Raw genomic sequence first — 17015 nt, 5'->3', positions numbered from 1 at the left:
CAACCCCAAAACACACAAAAACAACACCCCCTGCCATGCGTCGCTGGAGGCTCCGGACTGGGAGGCGTCGCTGGAGGCTCCGGACTGGCAGGCGTCACTGGAGGCTCCGGACTGGCAGGCGTCGCTGAAGGCTCCGGACTGGCAGGCGTTGCTGGAGGCTCCGGACTGGGAGGTGTCGCTGGAGGCTCCGGACTGGCAGGCGTCGCTGGAGGCTCCGGACTGGCAGGCGTCGCTGGAGGCTCCGGACTGGCAGGCGTCGCTGGAGGCTCCGGACTGGGAGGCGTCGCTGGAGGCTCCGGGCTGAGGAGCGTTGCTGGAGGCTCCGGACTGAAGAGCATCGCTGGAGGCTCCGGAATGAAGAGCGTCTCTGTACGTTCCAGACTGGGGACCTTCGTTGCAGGCTCCGTGCCATGGATCATCACTACTGGTTCCGCGTTATGGATGATCACTGGAGGCTTTGTGCCATGGATCCTCACTGGAGGCTCCGGGCCATGGATTATCACTGGAGGCTTCGTGCCATGGATTAACACTACAGGCTCCGGGCCATGGGTCATCACTGGAGGCTTCGTGCCATGGATTATCGCTGGAGACGTTGGACCATTGACCATCACTAGAGGCTTCCTACGGGGTGCTGGAACTGGTCTCACCAGACTGGGGAGACGCACTGCGGACCGCGTGCTCAAAGCGGGCACCGGCCTTTCCGGGCTATGGAGGCGCACTGGAGGTCTGCTACGTGGGACTGGCATGGGAGGCGCCAGGCTACTAACACGCCCCTTTGGGCTAGTGCGGGGAGCAGGAACAGGACGTACTGGGCTATGGTGGCGCACTGGAGGAAGAGTGCGCGGAGCAGGCACAGGACGTACTGGGCTATGGTGGCGCACTGGAGGAAGAGTACGTGGAGCAGGCACAGGGTACACTGGGTCTTGGAGACGCACTGGAGGTCTGGAGCGCACGGCCTGCACAACCCGTCCTGGCTGGATAGTCACTGTAGCCTGGCACGGGCGGAGCGCTGGCACAGGGCAAACTGGGCTGTGCTGGGGAATGAGGGCTGCCGTGCGTAGAGCAGGCGCAGGATAAGCTGGACCGAGGAGACGCACTGGCGGACAGATGCGCTGAGCAGGCATACTCCTTCCTGGCTGAGTGCCAACTCTAGCACGGCAATGCTGCGGAGCCCGTACCGACCGCACCAGACTGTGCGTGCGGATGGGCGAGATAGTGCGCATCACCCCGTAATGCATCGCTCGCCCCTCTGCACGCCTGCTCAGTCGTGCCCTCTTCGCCAGTACCTCCTTCCGGAATCTCGCGTCAAGCTCCGTGCTTGACTCCATTCTTGGCTCCGGTTTGCTCCACGGCTCTCTCCTGTACGCCCGGGAAGTTAAGTCAGGGCTCCCCCTGACCTAGCCAAACTCCCCGTATGCCCCCCCAAAAATTTTTTGGGGGGGCTGCCTCTCAGTCTTGCCTTTCGGTGCATATAACGCCTCGTAGTATCGTCGCTCCTCTTTCTCTGCTTGGATCCCCTCCCTCGGACGACGATACTCCCCAGCCTGCCTCCATGGTCCTTTACCATCCAGAATCTCCTCCCAAGTCCATTCCTCCAGATACCTCTGCTGCTCCTTACCACGCTGCTTGGTCTTCTTTTGGTGGGTGGTTCTGTCACAGCTGTCGGAAGGATTAGACCAAAGCGCAGCATGTTTAGTGCTCATCTTCTTTATTTAGAGTAACGTGAACACTTAAACAAAAAATAACAAAATGACACACGACAGTTCTGTAAGGTAACATAGACTATACGAAAAACAACCACCCACAACCCACAGGAAAAAACAGGCTGCCTACGTATGGCTTCCAATCAGAGACAACGAAAGACACCTGCCTCTGATTGGAAACCATACTCGGCCACACATAGAAAATGAACATAGAAAATGAAAACTAGAACAAATCCCCATGAAACAAACCAACCCCAAAACACACAAAAACAACACCCCCTGCCACGCTCTGACCATACTACAATGACAAATGACCCCTTTTACCGGTCAGGACGTGACAAACAGACACATCTCAACATCAACTGTTCAGAGGAGACTGTTCAGAGGAGGCCTTCATGGTTGAATTGCTGCAAAGAAACCACTACTAAAGGACACCAATAATAATAAGAGACTTGCTTGGGCCAAGAAACACGAGCAATGCACATTAGACCGGTGGAAATCTGTCTGGTCTGATGAGTCCAAAGTTGAGATTTTTGGTTCCAACCATGGTGTCTTTGTGAGACACAGAGAAGGTGAACGGATGATCTCCGCATGTGTGGTTCCCACTGTGAAGCATGGAGGAGGAGGAGTGGTGGTGTGGGGGTGCCTTGCTGGTGACACTGTCAGTGATTTATTTACAATTCAAGGCACACTTAACCACCCTGGCTACCACAGCATTCTGCAGCGATATGCCATCCCATCTGGTTTGTGCTTAGTGGGACTATCATTCGTTTTTCAACAGGACAATGACCCAAAACACACCTCCAGGCTTTGTAAGGGCTATTTGACCAAGGAGAGTGATGGGAGTTGCAAAGAAAAAGCCATATCTCAGACTGGCCAATAAAAAGTAAAGATTAAGATGGGCAAAGGAACACAGACACTGGACAGAGGAACTCTGCCTAGAAAGCCAGCGTCCTGGAGTCGCCTCTTCACTGTTGACGGTGAGACTGGTGTTTTGCGGATACTATTTAATGAAGCTGCCAGTTGAGGACTTGCGAGGCATCTGTTTCTCAAACTAGACACTCTAATGTACTTGTCCTCTTGCTCAGTTGTGCACCAGGGCCTCCCAATCCTCTTTCTATTCTGGTTAGAGACAGTTTGTTCTGTGAAGGGAGTAGTACACAACTTTGTACGAGATCTTCAGTTTCTTGGCAAGTTCTCGCATGGAATAGCCTTCATTTCTCAGAACAAGAATAGACTCATGAGTTTCAGAAGAAAGTTCTTTGTTCCTGGCCATTTTGAGCCTGTAATCGAACCCACAAATGCTGATGCTCCAGATACTCAACCAGTCTAAAGAAGGCCAGTTTTATTGCTTCTTTAATCAGTATGACAGTTTTCAGCTGTCCTAACATAATTGCAAGATGGTTTTCAATTAGCCTTTTAAAATTCTAAACTTGGATTAGCTAACACAACGTGCCATTGGAACACAGGAGTGATGGTTTCTGATAATTGGCCTCTGTACGCCTATTTAGATATTCCATAAAAAATCTGCCGTTTCCAGCTACAATAGTCATTTACAACATTAACAATGTCTACACTGTATTTCTGATCAATTTGATGTTATTTTAATGGACAAAAAATGTGCTTTTCTTTCAAAAACAAGGACATTGCTAAGTGACCCCAAACATTTGAACGGTAGTATATATATATATATATATATATATATATATATATATATATATATATATATATATATATATGTATATATATTATATTTAATACAATTCCATATGGTAACACTAGATTCTGTTATTTGGGGGGGATTCCACTTTGTAACTACTGCTAACAGAGCGTTTCCTTTCATTACAATACAATCATTGTTTTAGAAACTTTATCTGCAGCTACAATATAGGCATAATTACATTTTGGTGAATGTACAGCATAGTTACAAAGTTACTATATGCCATAAAGAACTTAATGTAAAGTAGAATGTTGAAGGAATCTCTCATGCTCTCAAGCTCATATAAAAACAGACACACATCTAGTCCACAATTAGCCTACTACTGTTTACTATTTCCCAAATAAACCCCAAAATGATATATTCCCAATATTGATTATACATTGACCCCACACATTTTCCACGTTTTAGTCTACAGTTACTGCATGTCCAGAGATTGGTGGTCGAACATCTCCTTAGTCGACTCAGACTGTCCTTGTTTGAAGATAAAAAAGCATTCTTTCACAAATTTGTGATTTCAACTAGAATGTGGAGGGCCAAGGCTCTGTGTATGTGATGATGAGGAAGATAATGAAGATATAAATGAATGGAGCTGATTAGCTTATTTCTTGCTGTCTTTGATCTGCTCCACCTCACTGGATTCTTCCACTACCCTGCCGTTGATCATGGTCTGGGTGACCACCTTGACGATCTTCCTGGTCCTCACCTCGGGCTCCTCTGTAACACAGAACAGATCCACAGTTTCAGTTTCCACTTATCAGCACTAGTACACTGTAATAGCTGATGTGTGGCACAAAATGGCTGCCAGGATCTTAAAGGCTGGGATAGAGGTTAGAGAACAAATTATCTGACAATGTACTTACTTTTAGGAGGAGGCATTTCCTTGATCCTGAAAGTCAAATCAATAAAACACAGTTTACTTACACTGAACAAGAATATAAATGCAACATGCGACAATTTCAAAGATTTTACTGAGTTACAGTTCGTATAAGGAAATCAGTCAACTGAAATAAATTCATTAGGCTCTAATCTATGGATTTCACATGACGGGGAATACAGATATGCATCTGTTGGCCACAGATACTTTAAAAAAACAGGTTGGGGCGTGACTGCCATTGGCTTGTGGAATGTTGCCCCACTCCTCTTCAATGGCAGTGCGAAGTTGCTGGATATTGGTGGAAACTGGAACAAGCTGTTGCACACGTCAATCCAGAGCATCTCAAACATGCTCAATGGGTGACATGTCTGTTAAATATGTACAGTCGTGGCCAAAAGTTTTGAGAATGACACAAATATTAATTTCCACAAAGTTTGCTGCTTCAGTGTCTTTAGATATTTTTGTCAGATGTTACTATGGAATACTGAAGTATAATTACAAGCATTTCATAAGTGTCAAAGGCTTTTATTGACAATTACATGAAGTTGTTGCAGAGTCAATATTTGCAGTGTTGACCCTTCTTTTTCAAGACCTCTGCAATCCGCCCTGGCATGCTGTCAATTAACTTCTGGGCCACATCCTGACTGATGACAGCCCATTCTTGCATAATCGATGCTTTGAGTTTGTCAGAATTTGTGGGGTTTTATTTGTCCACCCGCCTCTTGAGGATTGACCACAAATTCTCAATGGGATTAAAGTCTGGGGAGTTTCCTGGCCATGGACCCAAAATATCGATGTTTTGTTCCCCGAGCCACTTAGTTATCACTTTTGCCTTATGGAAAGGTGCTCCATCCTGCTGGAAAAGGCATTGTTCGTCACCAAACTGTTCCTGGATGGTTGGGAGATGTTGCTGTCGGAGGATGTGTTGGTACCATTCTTTATTCATGGCTGTGTTCTTAGTCAAAATTGTGAGTGAGCCCACTCCCTTGGCTGAGAAGCAACCCCACACATAAATGGTCTCAGGATGCTTTACTGTTGGCATGACACAGGACTGATGGGAGAGCTCACCTTGTCTTCTCCGGACAAGCTTTTTTCCAGAGGCCCCAAACAATCGAAAAGGGGATTCATCAGAGAAAATGACTACCCCGTCTTCAGCAGTCCAATCCCTGTACCTTTTGCACAATATCAGTCTGTCCCTGATGTTTTTCCTGGTGAGAAGTGGCTTCTTCTTGACACCAGGCCATCCTCCGAAAGTCTTTGCCTCACCGTGCATGCAGATGCACTCACACCTGTCTGCTGCCATTCCTGAGCAAGCTCTGTACTGGTGGTGCCCCGATCCTGCAGCTGAATCAACTTTACGTGATGGTCCTGGCACTTGCTGGACTTTCTGACGGCAAGTGTTTCCTTGCAGGAAACCATGGTTGACAGAGGAAGAACAATGATTCCAAGCACCACCCTCCTTTTGAAGCTTCCAATCTGTTATTCGAACTCAATCAGCATGACAGAGTGATCTCCAACCTTGTCCTCGTCAACACTCACACCTGTGTTAACAAGAGAATCACTGTCATGATGTCAGCTGGTCCTTTTGTGGCATGCTGAAATGCAGTGGAAATATTTTTTGGGGGATTCAGTTCATTTGCATGGCAAAGAGGGACTTTGCAATTAATTGCAATTCATCTGATCACTTTTCATAACATTCTGGTTTATATGCAAATTGCCATCATACAAACTGAGGCAGCAGACCTTGTGAAAATTAATATTTGTGTCATTCTCAAAACTTTTGGCCACGACTGTAGGCCATGGAAGAACTTTCAACTTCCAGGAATTGTGTACAGATCCTTGTGACATGGGGCCGTGCATTATCATGCTGAAACATGAGGTGATGGCGGCGGATGAATGGCACAGAAATGGGCCTCAGGATCTCTTCATGGTGTCTCTGTGCATTCAAATTGCCATCGCTAAAATGCAGTTGTGTTCGTTTGTCACGTCCTGACCAGTAAAGGGGTTATTTGTTCTTATAGTTTGGTCAGGACGTGGCAGGGGTTATTTGTTTTATGTGGTTCAGGGTGTGTTTGTGTATGTGTTCATGTAGAGGGGGTATTTGATTTATTAGTCCGGGGTTTTTTGGTTATTGTTCTATGTTAGTTTATTTCTATGTTCTGTCTAGTCGTTTGAATTTCTATGTTTTTCTAATTGGTGTTGGGGCCTTCAGTTGGAAGCAGCTGTCTATCGTTGCCTCTGATTGAAGGTCCTATAATTAGGGGTGTGTTTGTATTGTGGATTGTGGGTAGTTCTATTCTGTTTTGTGCTCTTCACCTGACAGAACTGTTAGTGTCGTTTCCGTAATTGTATACGTATTTATTTTGTTTCTCCTTCTTCAATATTAAAAAGAAGATGAGTATACACTTCCCTGTTGCGTCTTGGTCCTCCACACACGACAACAATTACATCATTGTCCGTAGCTTATGCCTGCCCATACCATAACCCCACTGCCACCATGACTCTGTTCACAACATTGACATCAGCAAACTGCTTCCCCACATGGCACCTTACACGTGGTCTGCGGTTGTGAAGCCGGTTGGACATTTTGCCAAATTTTCTAAAACAATGTTTTAGAACATGATGTTCTACCACCAATCTCTGGCTTATGGTAGAGAAATTAACATTACATTCTCTGGCAACAGCTCTTTTGGACATTCCTTCAGTCAGCATTCCAATTGCACCCTCCCTCAAAACTTGATACATCTGTGACATTGTGTTGTGTGACAAAACTGTACATTTAAAGTGGCCTTTTATTTTCCCCGGCACAAGGTGTACCTGTGTAATGGTAATGCTGTTTAATCAGCTTCTTAATATGCCACACCTGTCAGGTGGATGGATTATCATGGCAAAGAAAAAATGCTCACTAACAGGATTGTAAACATATTTGTGCACTAAATTTGAGACAAATAAGCTTTTTGTGCATATGGAACATTTCTGGGATCTTTTACTTCAGCTCATGAAACATGGAACCAACATTTGTTGCATTTATGTTTTTGTTCAGTGTACATATCAAGGAAGTAAGCCAAGTCACACATACAGTGGTAGCATTGTCGCCAGGCTCTTGTCTCATTTACCGTCTGAATTAGACGACAGTTCACCAAGGCTCAGGCTTGTTTCCAAATAACTCATACCAAGAACAATAATCCTCCCCCAGTATCTTACTGTATTTATGTTCAAATCTGAGGGAATGTCAGTGAGGGAAGGTGAGGGAATGTCAATCTTCATACTAATTATGCCTGTGTAAATCTGAGTTTAAAAAATGAATACAAATATTAAAATAAATCAATAGAGGGACTCACACTTCCTCTCCCTCTAGCAGTCTCCTGTAGGTGGCGATCTCCAGCTCCAAGTTCTGCTTGATGCGGAGCAGCTGTTCATAGTCTGTCTTGTTGCGCTGCATGTCCAGACGCAGCTGGGACAGCTCCTCCTCCAGCTGAGACAGCGTGGCTTGCAGACTGTCCATCTCCAGAGCATACTTATGGCCTGTCTCTCTCAGGTTCCCTTCCAACACACCCACCTGCATTTGGGACAGACAAGACAGGCCAGGGCAGCCAAGTTAACCTACTGTGTTTAGCTAGATGTTGGGATCGTCGCTAAGCTAAGGCGCTAATTATATATTCTCAGACATGCTAGAAATGTGATAGTGTCTTACCACTACACCACTCATCACTGTAATGCTTATGTTATACACAAACATGGCTGCCAAATTGTTGTAGCTTGCCACTAGCTCATCACTTTTCAAGCTGGCGCACTAATATTATACACAGACACAGCAGCCATGTTATACGCTCCTGAGTAGAACTACACAGTCTGTATATGGCTCTCGAATTCCACACCTGGCTCATCAATTTACCATCTGTCAAACCTCACCAATTGACCAGCAAGACCAGGGAGTGTCATCCTCACTCATCATTCTTCAGCTTATAGAGACAGTAGGTACTTTATCAGGTTGAACAAACACACATGATCTGTTTTCCAAACCAGCGCCTTCTCTATGTAGATCTGGAGCTGCTGCGGGATGTATATATCTGCCCTCCCATGTTACTGACAGTGCCACAGACATGACCTTGACTTGTCTGGCTCTGTCTGGGTCCTGACACATTGATGAATTGACCTCCATTCACCTCCATTCACTCAGGAGAGCAGAGGATATTCACTGTGTGCACTGCAGCACTGTTGCTTTATAATGGCAAAGCAGATGCAGATGTGAAGCAACACACTAAGGGAGGATGACTCAATCTATTTGAGCAGTGTTTTTCCATGTACCTCCCACAGGGTTCATTTTACAATGATGCCCAGGAATTCAGTATCCTCAAAATCCAAAATGAATTGACCCCAACCCTGCTTCTCATCGGGGAGAAAGCATTGGTAGAGGCCGAGGAAATGGTAGAGGACAGATAAGGGTGTGTCTGGACTGTTGAAAGGGGTGTGTCTGGACAGAAAGGGGCGTATGTCGACAGAAGGGGGCGTTTGGACAGCTGAAGGACAGCTGCAGTACCTGTTTGCGCAGACTGTCCAGTTCCCCCTCCAGGGCCTGTAGGAAGCGGCGTCTCTCGCTGAGCTCACTCTGAGCACAGCGTAGCGCCTCACCGCTCTCCTTTACTTCTGACTGCACTGACTCCAGCTGCAAAACACACACACGCACACACACATGCGTACACACACACACACACACACACACACATACACACGTACACACAGACGCGCAGACACAAGTGCACGCACACACACACACACACACACATATCATACGTGTACATACAGTAAACAATCAGGCTGACACTGAATAAGTATTCCATTGCACCAGCAGTGTTGCATACACACAGCAGTCATGAGTACATCTACCCACATACAGTACTACGTTCACAAACACAGATGATATACTGTAGAATACTTCTACTCAGTGACATCCTACTGAGCTCAGCTGAGTTCTTCATCATTACCATGTCAGATGTCTCACTGACCTTCTTAAGATACCAGGTCTCTGAGTCCTCCTTGTTCTTACGCGCAATGCCTTCATACTGGCTCCTCAGCTCAGCCATTATGGCCCCAAGGTCTGGGCCCTGGGCTGCATCCACCTCCACATTCACCTGCTCGTTGGCCATACGGGCCTTCATGGAGCCCATCTCCTACAGGGACAGAGACCATAGTTGGGGTCAACTCCATTTCAATTCAGTCACCTCAGGAATTAAACTGGAGTTAGAATTGGAATGGAATTGACCCCAACCCTGATGGAGAGAAACAAACACATTCAGTGGGCCTGGAAATGGAAAACTGTAATGGCTGATACTGATAGGTTCTAATCAATGTCTACACACTAACACCAAGATGTCAGACGACAGTTGAGGTCAGTGTGTTGTTGCTGGTTCTATGGGGAGGCAGCCAGGTGTCACGTCCTGACCATAGTAAGTGGTTATTTTCTATGGTAGAGTAGGTCAGGGCGTGACAGGGGGTGTTTGTCTATGTTTTGTATTTCTATGTTCAGTTTCTAGTATTGTATTTCTATATTGGTTTTGTTTGGTATGATCTCCAATTGGAGGCAGCTGGTCGTTGTTGTCTCTAATTGGAGGTCATATTTAAGTTGATGTTTGTCCCACCTGTTTTTGTGGGTGATTATCTTTTGAGTAGTGTGTTTTCCTCTCTGCGTCACGGTTTGTTGTTTTTTGTGTTTCAAGTATTGAGTGTATTGCATTTAGTTTCACGGAATAAATAAATATGTGGAACTACGAACACGCTGCATTTGGGTCCGATCCTTTGAACAGCCGTGACAGAATCACCCACCACAAAAGGACCAAGCAGCATGGTAAGGAGTATCTCGGAGGAATGGACTTGGGAGAAAATTTTGCATGGAAAAGGACCTTGGAGGCAGGCTGGGGAGTATCGATGCCCGAAGGAGGAAATTGAAAAAGAAAAGAGGGAGCGACGGATACTATGAGGCGCTATATCCACCAATAGGCAAGGTGGAGAGGGGGACATACGGGGAGTTTGGGGGCCATACGGGAAGTTTGGTGACGTCAGGGGGGAGACCTGATCTAACTTCCCGTGCATATCGGAGAGAGCCGTGGAGCAGACAGGAGCCAGTCTGGGAGTCAAGCGCGGAGCTCGACGCAAGATTCCGAAGAGAGGTACTGGCAGAAAGAGCACTACGGAGCGGGCGTGCTGAGGAGCGAGTGGATGGACGAGTAATGGGTTATGGTGTGATGCGCAATATATCGCCCATACGCACTCACAGCCTGGTGCTCTCGGTGCCAGCTCCTGACCGGTGTAGGGCGAAGATGGTCATTCAGCCAGGAAGGAGTAGACCTGCTCAGCATGCCTGGTCTCCAGTTCGCCTCCGTAGTCCGGTACATCCTGTGCCTCCTTCCCGCACTCGCCTTGAGGTGCGTGTTACCAGTCTGGCGCCACCTAGGCCAGCCCCAAGCATTAGACCTCCAGTGCGCCTGCCCAGTCCGGAGTGTCCTGTTCCTGCTCCCTGCACTCATCCTGAGGTGGGGGTTACCAGTCTGGCGCCACCCATGCCAGTACCACGCATCAGGATTCCAGTGCACATTCCCCGTCCAGAGCTTCCGGCGACAGTTCCCCGTCCAGAGCTTCTGGCGACAGTTCCCCGTCCAGAGCTTCCAGCGACGTTTTTCAGTCCTGAACCTACTGAGACGGCCTACAGTCTGGAACCTACTGAGACGGCCTACAGTCCGGAACCTACTGAGACGGCCTACAGTCCGGAACCTACTGAGACGGCCTACAGTCCGGAACCTACTGAGACGGCCTACAGTCCGGAACCTATTGAGACGGCCTACAGTCCGGAACCTCCAGCGACGCTCCATAGTCCGGAGCCTCCAGCGACGCTCCCCAGTCTGGAGCCTCCAGCGACGCTCCCCAGTCCGGAGCCTCCAGCGACGCTCCCCAGTCCGGAGCCTCCAGCGACGCTCCTCAGTCCGGAGCCTCGAGCGACGCTCCCAAGTCCGGAGCCTCCTGCGACGCTCCCCAGTCCGGAGCCTTCAGCGGCGCTCCCCAGTCTGGAGCCTTCAGCGGCGCTCCCCAGTCCGGAGCCTTCAACGGCGCTCCGGAGCCTTAAGCGGCGCGCCGCAGCAATGATCTACAGTCTGGTTATTTCGACGACGATCCACGGTCAGGTAGCAAAGAAGCAGAGGGATCAGTGGGTGGGTTGGGGGTTACGCCCCGAACCCGAGCCGCCTCCATGGGTGGGGGCGCTGGATAAGAAGGTTCTGGGTACTGCATATGAGCCGCCATAGATATTAGTTGCCCACCCTACCCTCCCTTTGTGTTTTGTTGTTGGGGGTGGGGGTTTAGGTGCGGTCGGAGTCCTCACCTTTGGGGGGGGGTACTGTCACGTCCTGACCATAGTAAGTGGTTATTTTCTATGGTAGAGTAGGTCAGGGCGTGACAGGGGGTGTTTGTCTATGTTTTGTATTTCTATGTTCAGTTTCTAGTTTTGTATTTCTATGTTGGTTTTGTTTGGTATGATCTCCAATTGGAGGCAGATGGTTGTCGTTGTCTCTAATTGGAGGTCATATTTAAGTTGATGTTTGTCCCACCTGTTTTTGTGGGTGATTATCTTTTGAGTAGTGTGTTTTCCTCTCTGCGTCACGGTTTGTTGTTTTTTGTGTTTCAAGTATTGAGTGTATTGCATTTAGTTTCACGGAAAAAATAAATATGTGGAACTACGAACACGCTGCATTTTGGTCCAATCCTTTGAACAGCCGTGACACCAAATGAGCTCTTAACCTGTTGGGGCTAGGGGGCAGTATTTGCACGGCCGGATAAAAAACGTACCCGATTTAAACTGGTTACTACTCTTGCCCAGAAATGAGAATATGCATATAATTAGTAGATTTGGATAGAAAACACTCTAAAGTTTCTAAAACTGTTTGAATGGTGTCTGTGAGTATAACAGAACTCATATGGCAGGCCAAAACCTGAGAAGGTTCCATACAGGAAGTGCCCTGTCTGACAATTTGTTCTGTGGCATCTCTATCGAAAATACAACATCTCTGCTGTAACGTGACATTTTCCAAGGCTTCCATTGACTCTCAGAAGGCGCCAGAAAGTGTAATGGGGTGTCTGCAGTCTCTGGGCTAAGTACAGCAGCTCTGTTTGTGAGTGGTCAGGCTGGGAACAGTGACACTGGAGATGCGCGTTCATGAGAATTCTCCATTTTTTTCTTTCAGCCTTTGAATGAATACAACGTCGCCCGGTTGGAATATTATCGCTATTTGACGAGAAAAATAGCATAAAAATTGGTTTTAAACAGCGTTTGACATGCTTCGAAGTACGGTAATGGAATATTTTGAAATGTTTTGTCACGAAATGTGCTCGCGCGTCACCCTTCGGATACTGACCTGAATGCACAAACAAAACGGAGCTATTTGAATATAACTATGGATTATTTGGAACCAAAACAACATTTGTTGTTGAAGTAGAAGTCCTGGGAGTGCATTCTGACAAAGAACAGCAAATTTAATACAATTTTTCTTATAGTAAATCTGAGTTTGGTGAGGGCCAAACTTGGTGGGTCTCAAATTAGCTAGCCGTGATGGCCGGGCTATGTACTCAGAATATTGCAAAATGTGCTTTCGCCGAAAAGCTATTTTATAATCTGACCCCGATTGCATAAAGAAGTTCTGTATCTATAATTCTTAAAATAATTGTTATGTATTTTGTGAACGTTAATCGTGAGTAATTTAGTAAATTCACCGGACGTTTGCGGTGGGTATGCTAGTTCTAAACATCACATGCTAATGTAAAAAGCTGTTTTTTGATATAAATATGAACTTGATTGAACAAAACATGCATGTATTGTATAACATAATGTCCTAGGAGTGTCATCTGATGAAGATCATCAAAGGTTAGTGCTGCATTTAGCTGTGGTTTTGGTTTTTGTGACATATATGCTTGCTTTGAAAATGGCTGTGTGATTATTTTTGGCAGGGTACTCTCCTGACATAATCTAATGTTTTGCTTTCGCTGTAAAGCCTTTTTGAAATCGGACAATGTGGTTAGATTAACCAGAGTCTTGTCTTTAAATTGGTGTAAAATAGTCATATGTTTGAGAAATTGAAGTTATAGCATTTTTTGACGCAAACGTCCCACCTTGCCCAGGGAGGTTAAAAAGGTATCTGACGGAAACATTGACAATAAGACAGATATAAGAACCCAATAAATTATTTATTATGAATTATTCAGAGGTAATATTGTGTGTGTGGGAGATATAATTTCTACTAGGGAGCCTGAGTAGTTGGCCACATCCTGGACATCACACCTGGCTGTCTAAACACACACACTCCCTGTGGCTAGCGGAAGTCACGTAATGTGTGTGTGTGTGTGTGTGTGTGTGTGTGTGTGTGTGTGTGTGTGTGTGTGTGTGTGTGTGTGTGTGTGTGTGTGTGTGTGTGTGGGTGTGTGTGTGTGTGTGTGTACAGTAGTCTGTATGATCATGGTATCACCAGACTCAAAGACTACATGGAGTACAGGGTGTGGTCATTCTGCACATGATTATATTTCAGTGACATTCAACATGCATGGGGAAATGAAACTGTATTCACGTACCAAATGAAAATCTATTTTTTTATTTGAACACAATTACCCATGTACCAAAAAGCACCATTTGCCTAAAATAATAAAAATGTTACGAAGTAAAACAAGATGCCTTAAGGATACCATATGAACCCTCATGTTTTTTTGAGGATGTAATTCATATTTAAGAGTATGTGCACTGAGACAATCTGGAATACAACTCTGTTTCCTGGAACAACCCTCCCCTGAACCAAAAACAGTTTGACAACGTGTGAAGTGATTAGGTTGATGTGTAATTACTCATCAGTAATAGCTGGGCCAGTTTTTACCCATGCAGCGGAGCTCTCACCTCATCGTGATTCTTCTTGAGGAAGTAGAGCTCCTCCTTCAGGCTGTCCAGGTCTCCTCTCAGGGTGGCTATGAGCTGGTCGTGGTCTGACTTGGCCCTCCTGAGAGCCAGACAGTCCCTCTCTACAGACTGGCACAGTGTGGCCTCAGCCTCCCATCTACACAAATGGATGGTAACAGAGGCATAGCACACAGACATGGACACACACAGGTACACACGCCGGTATGCAGACACATGCACGCAGGTAGACACACACACACACGTAACCATACCTCGGTCAGCAGATACATCTACACATACTGTGAGCACTGCTGCATTCCAACATTTGACTGTATACCATCAGTACATTGTGAATACATAGGGACCTTGACACAGACAACTCTGGTACCTCTTGATTTGTGCTTCACCTTGCCAACCACAGATACCTCTGAAATGGATGATGTTTCCTTGACCCTATCTAGCTATCATGGCCAGTGCTAACTGATGGCCTCCTTTCAGTCTGTGAGTACCGTGGGAGCAGGCTCTTATTTCTCGGCCTGACAGAGAGGTCATTTATCCAAATGCAACGTAGTCTAGCACTCCCATGTGAATCTCACAGACAGGCAGGTAAAAGAATAGCCCCTCTGTGTTGGCACCATAGAGATCTTATTAAATTACTAGAGGGGCTATATCATGAACCCTAAAAGTTCTGGAATGGGGTGAAAGCACTGGCAAACCATGGTTGACCAACTCCCTGAACAAAATAGCTGACCTTTATCCCATCATAAGAAGGTTTATGTCCATTCTAGTGTTCTAATTCCTAATTCTATGTTTGGCACTCACTTGACCCTGAAGTCGTCGGCGGCCAGCTTGGCATTATCAATCTCCAGCATGATGCGAGCATTCTCCAGGGTCTTCTTTCTCACCTGAGAAGTAGCAGGAAGGAAGGAACACATTTACTTTAAAGTTAGACACTAAAGCACATAGATACACATCTGAAAGTGTCCCATCGCAGGACAGCAGTCGGATCTGATGTGCTAGTGAAAGAAGTTGAGGAGCACGGCAGGGCACATTCAGGAGACATTTGTGGAATATGACTACACAAATGTAAACAATAAGGGTACCCAGGTATAGTGACCTATACACAATTACTGACTAGCTGATTACATATCATATTCATCATTACGGCCAGGTGGGCACTGACCTCCTGTCCAATGGCGTGAGCCTGGGCCATCATACCCTCGATATCGTGACCTTTGGGGGCCCGCTCCAGCATCAGTTGTTTGATCTTGAGCTCCAGCTCAGCGTTGGATCGCTCCAGGGAGCGCACCTTGTCCAGGTAGTTGGACAGCCGGTCGTTCAGGCCCTGCATGGTCTCCTTGTCGCTGGCGCCCACGCCAATGCCGTTCAGGGAGGAGAGGGCGCCCAGGACATTGAGCCCGTTGCCCATGGAGAGGGAGCGGGAGAGTGACAGGGTGCTGGCAGAGGACAGGGAGGAGACAGGGGCTTTGGAGCGGCTCCTGCCACCACTACTACTGCTGTCTCTCAGAGACATGCTGGAGAAGGATGGCTGGCGGGCTGAGTAGCTGCGCATGGAGAAGGTGGAGGACATGGTGCGTTTCTGCTGCGCTGGGGCAGAGTGGTGGAGAGAGTAGAGTGTTTTCAGTTGTCACTAACTGGCCAAGCTGCAAAGGCAAAAGTTATTACATTTCTCTCCTAAAAATTTGAATTAAAAACTAACCATAACCTTAACCACACTACTAACCAGAGTAGAGGAGGACTAAAACACACTTTATGAACTATTCTGTCATTTGTAATCATATAGCAGCTGGACTATACACCCACTGTAAATGCAGTGTTGTGCCATTATAGAAACATACAGCACACAGAGCTCAGACCTAAACTCATAATATTCTGATCTGGTGGTGTAAATTAACAATAACCTTTGTTCATGTCAATTGTGCCCAATAGACTCTCAGACAATATTGCTTTAGCGAACAATACAGTATGTTTGAAATCATCCAAAATCATCCAATCATCTAATATCCATGAAGCTGAAGTCTCCATCTCTTTGCACAAGACAAATTAATTTTGCATCTAGATGTCACTGCTTCAGACCTACTGTACATTGTGTTTTAACTCTCCCCTCCCCAGTGTGAACTGAAAAAGTACAAAGAAAAACTTGCTTACCAAACACTAAAAAGCCTGTTTACTGTCAATTTCAGGTCACATAACAGAAATAAATTCAACATACATAATTATAATCTATTTACAAACTTTTGGAAAATAAAGGAGAACTTCAAAGAAAAAAATACTTACATATGTATGTGTGCTGAAGCAGATCCTGTGAAAGTTGTTTGAGGTGTGATGGGTTCTGACCCTGATGGTACAGGTGACTGTTATGGCTATATGAGAATCCTCAGATGAGCTGAGCTGTGTCACCGAAGGGGGCGAGGGACTGGCTCAGAATATATGTGTATTGGGCGGAGCCATCATGGATGTATCCAATCAAAAGGATCCACTAGTAGAGCGCAATGTGACACCCTAGAGGGTTACAAAATTTGAGGTCTTGCCATGATAGATAAAATATATCATCATTATAATCCCCTCTGTCACGCCCTGGCCATAGAGAGGGTTTTATTCTCTATTTTGGTTAGACCAGGGTGTGACTAGGGTGGGCATTCTATGTCCTTTTTTCTATGTTTTGTATTTCTTTGTTTTGGCCGGGTATGGTTCTCAATCAGGGACAGCTGTATATCGTTGTCTCTGATTGGGAGCCATACTTAGGCAGCCTGCTTTTCTTTGGGTTTTGTG

At 46.3% G+C, this 17015-nt stretch overlaps 1 protein-coding gene across 2 annotated transcripts; it reads right to left on the bottom strand.

Moving 5' to 3' along the window:
- Window positions 1-3435: 3435 nt before the first annotated feature.
- krt1-c5 (keratin, type 1, gene c5) lies at window positions 3436-16640 on the bottom strand. 2 transcript variants are annotated; one of them, XM_029717493.1, is made up of 9 exons: window positions 16521-16640; window positions 15406-15830; window positions 15045-15127; window positions 14223-14379; window positions 9304-9468; window positions 8838-8963; window positions 7639-7856; window positions 4284-4309; window positions 3436-4137 (listed from the first exon to the last, which is right to left on the bottom strand). In XM_029717493.1, the coding sequence occupies exons 2-9, from the start codon at window positions 15811-15813 to the stop codon at window positions 4022-4024; spliced, it is 1299 nt and encodes a 432-aa protein (XP_029573353.1). In that variant the 5' UTR covers window positions 15814-15830; window positions 16521-16640; the 3' UTR covers window positions 3436-4021. The 2 variants fall into 2 exon arrangements, with proteins under 2 accessions (XP_029573353.1, XP_029573354.1); XM_029717494.1 differs by having other exon boundaries at window positions 15406-15825.
- Between the last annotated feature and the right edge of the window lie 375 nt (window positions 16641-17015).

Source organism: Salmo trutta, chromosome 27, assembly GCF_901001165.1.
Source record: "Salmo trutta chromosome 27, fSalTru1.1, whole genome shotgun sequence".
In the NCBI taxonomy this organism is placed as follows: Eukaryota; Metazoa; Chordata; class Actinopteri; order Salmoniformes; family Salmonidae; genus Salmo; species Salmo trutta.
The sequence above is the reverse complement of the archived record's forward strand: the minus strand, read 5'-3'. Positions and strand labels throughout refer to the sequence as shown.

What these genes read in the sequence shown, in the direction of transcription:
- krt1-c5 (XM_029717493.1), bottom strand. Translation starts at nt 15,813, where the DNA reads ATGTCCTCCACCTTCTCCATGCGCAGCTACTCAGCCCGCCAGCCATCC. An exon ending in CTCACGCCATTGGACAGGAG is followed by an intron (nt 15,128 to 15,405) that starts GTCAGTGCCCAC and finishes GCTACTTCTCAG; the next exon opens with GTGAGAAAGAAGACCCTGGA. An exon ending in GCCGACGACTTCAGGGTCAA is followed by an intron (nt 14,380 to 15,044) that starts GTGAGTGCCAAA and finishes CCATTTGTGTAG; the next exon opens with ATGGGAGGCTGAGGCCACAC.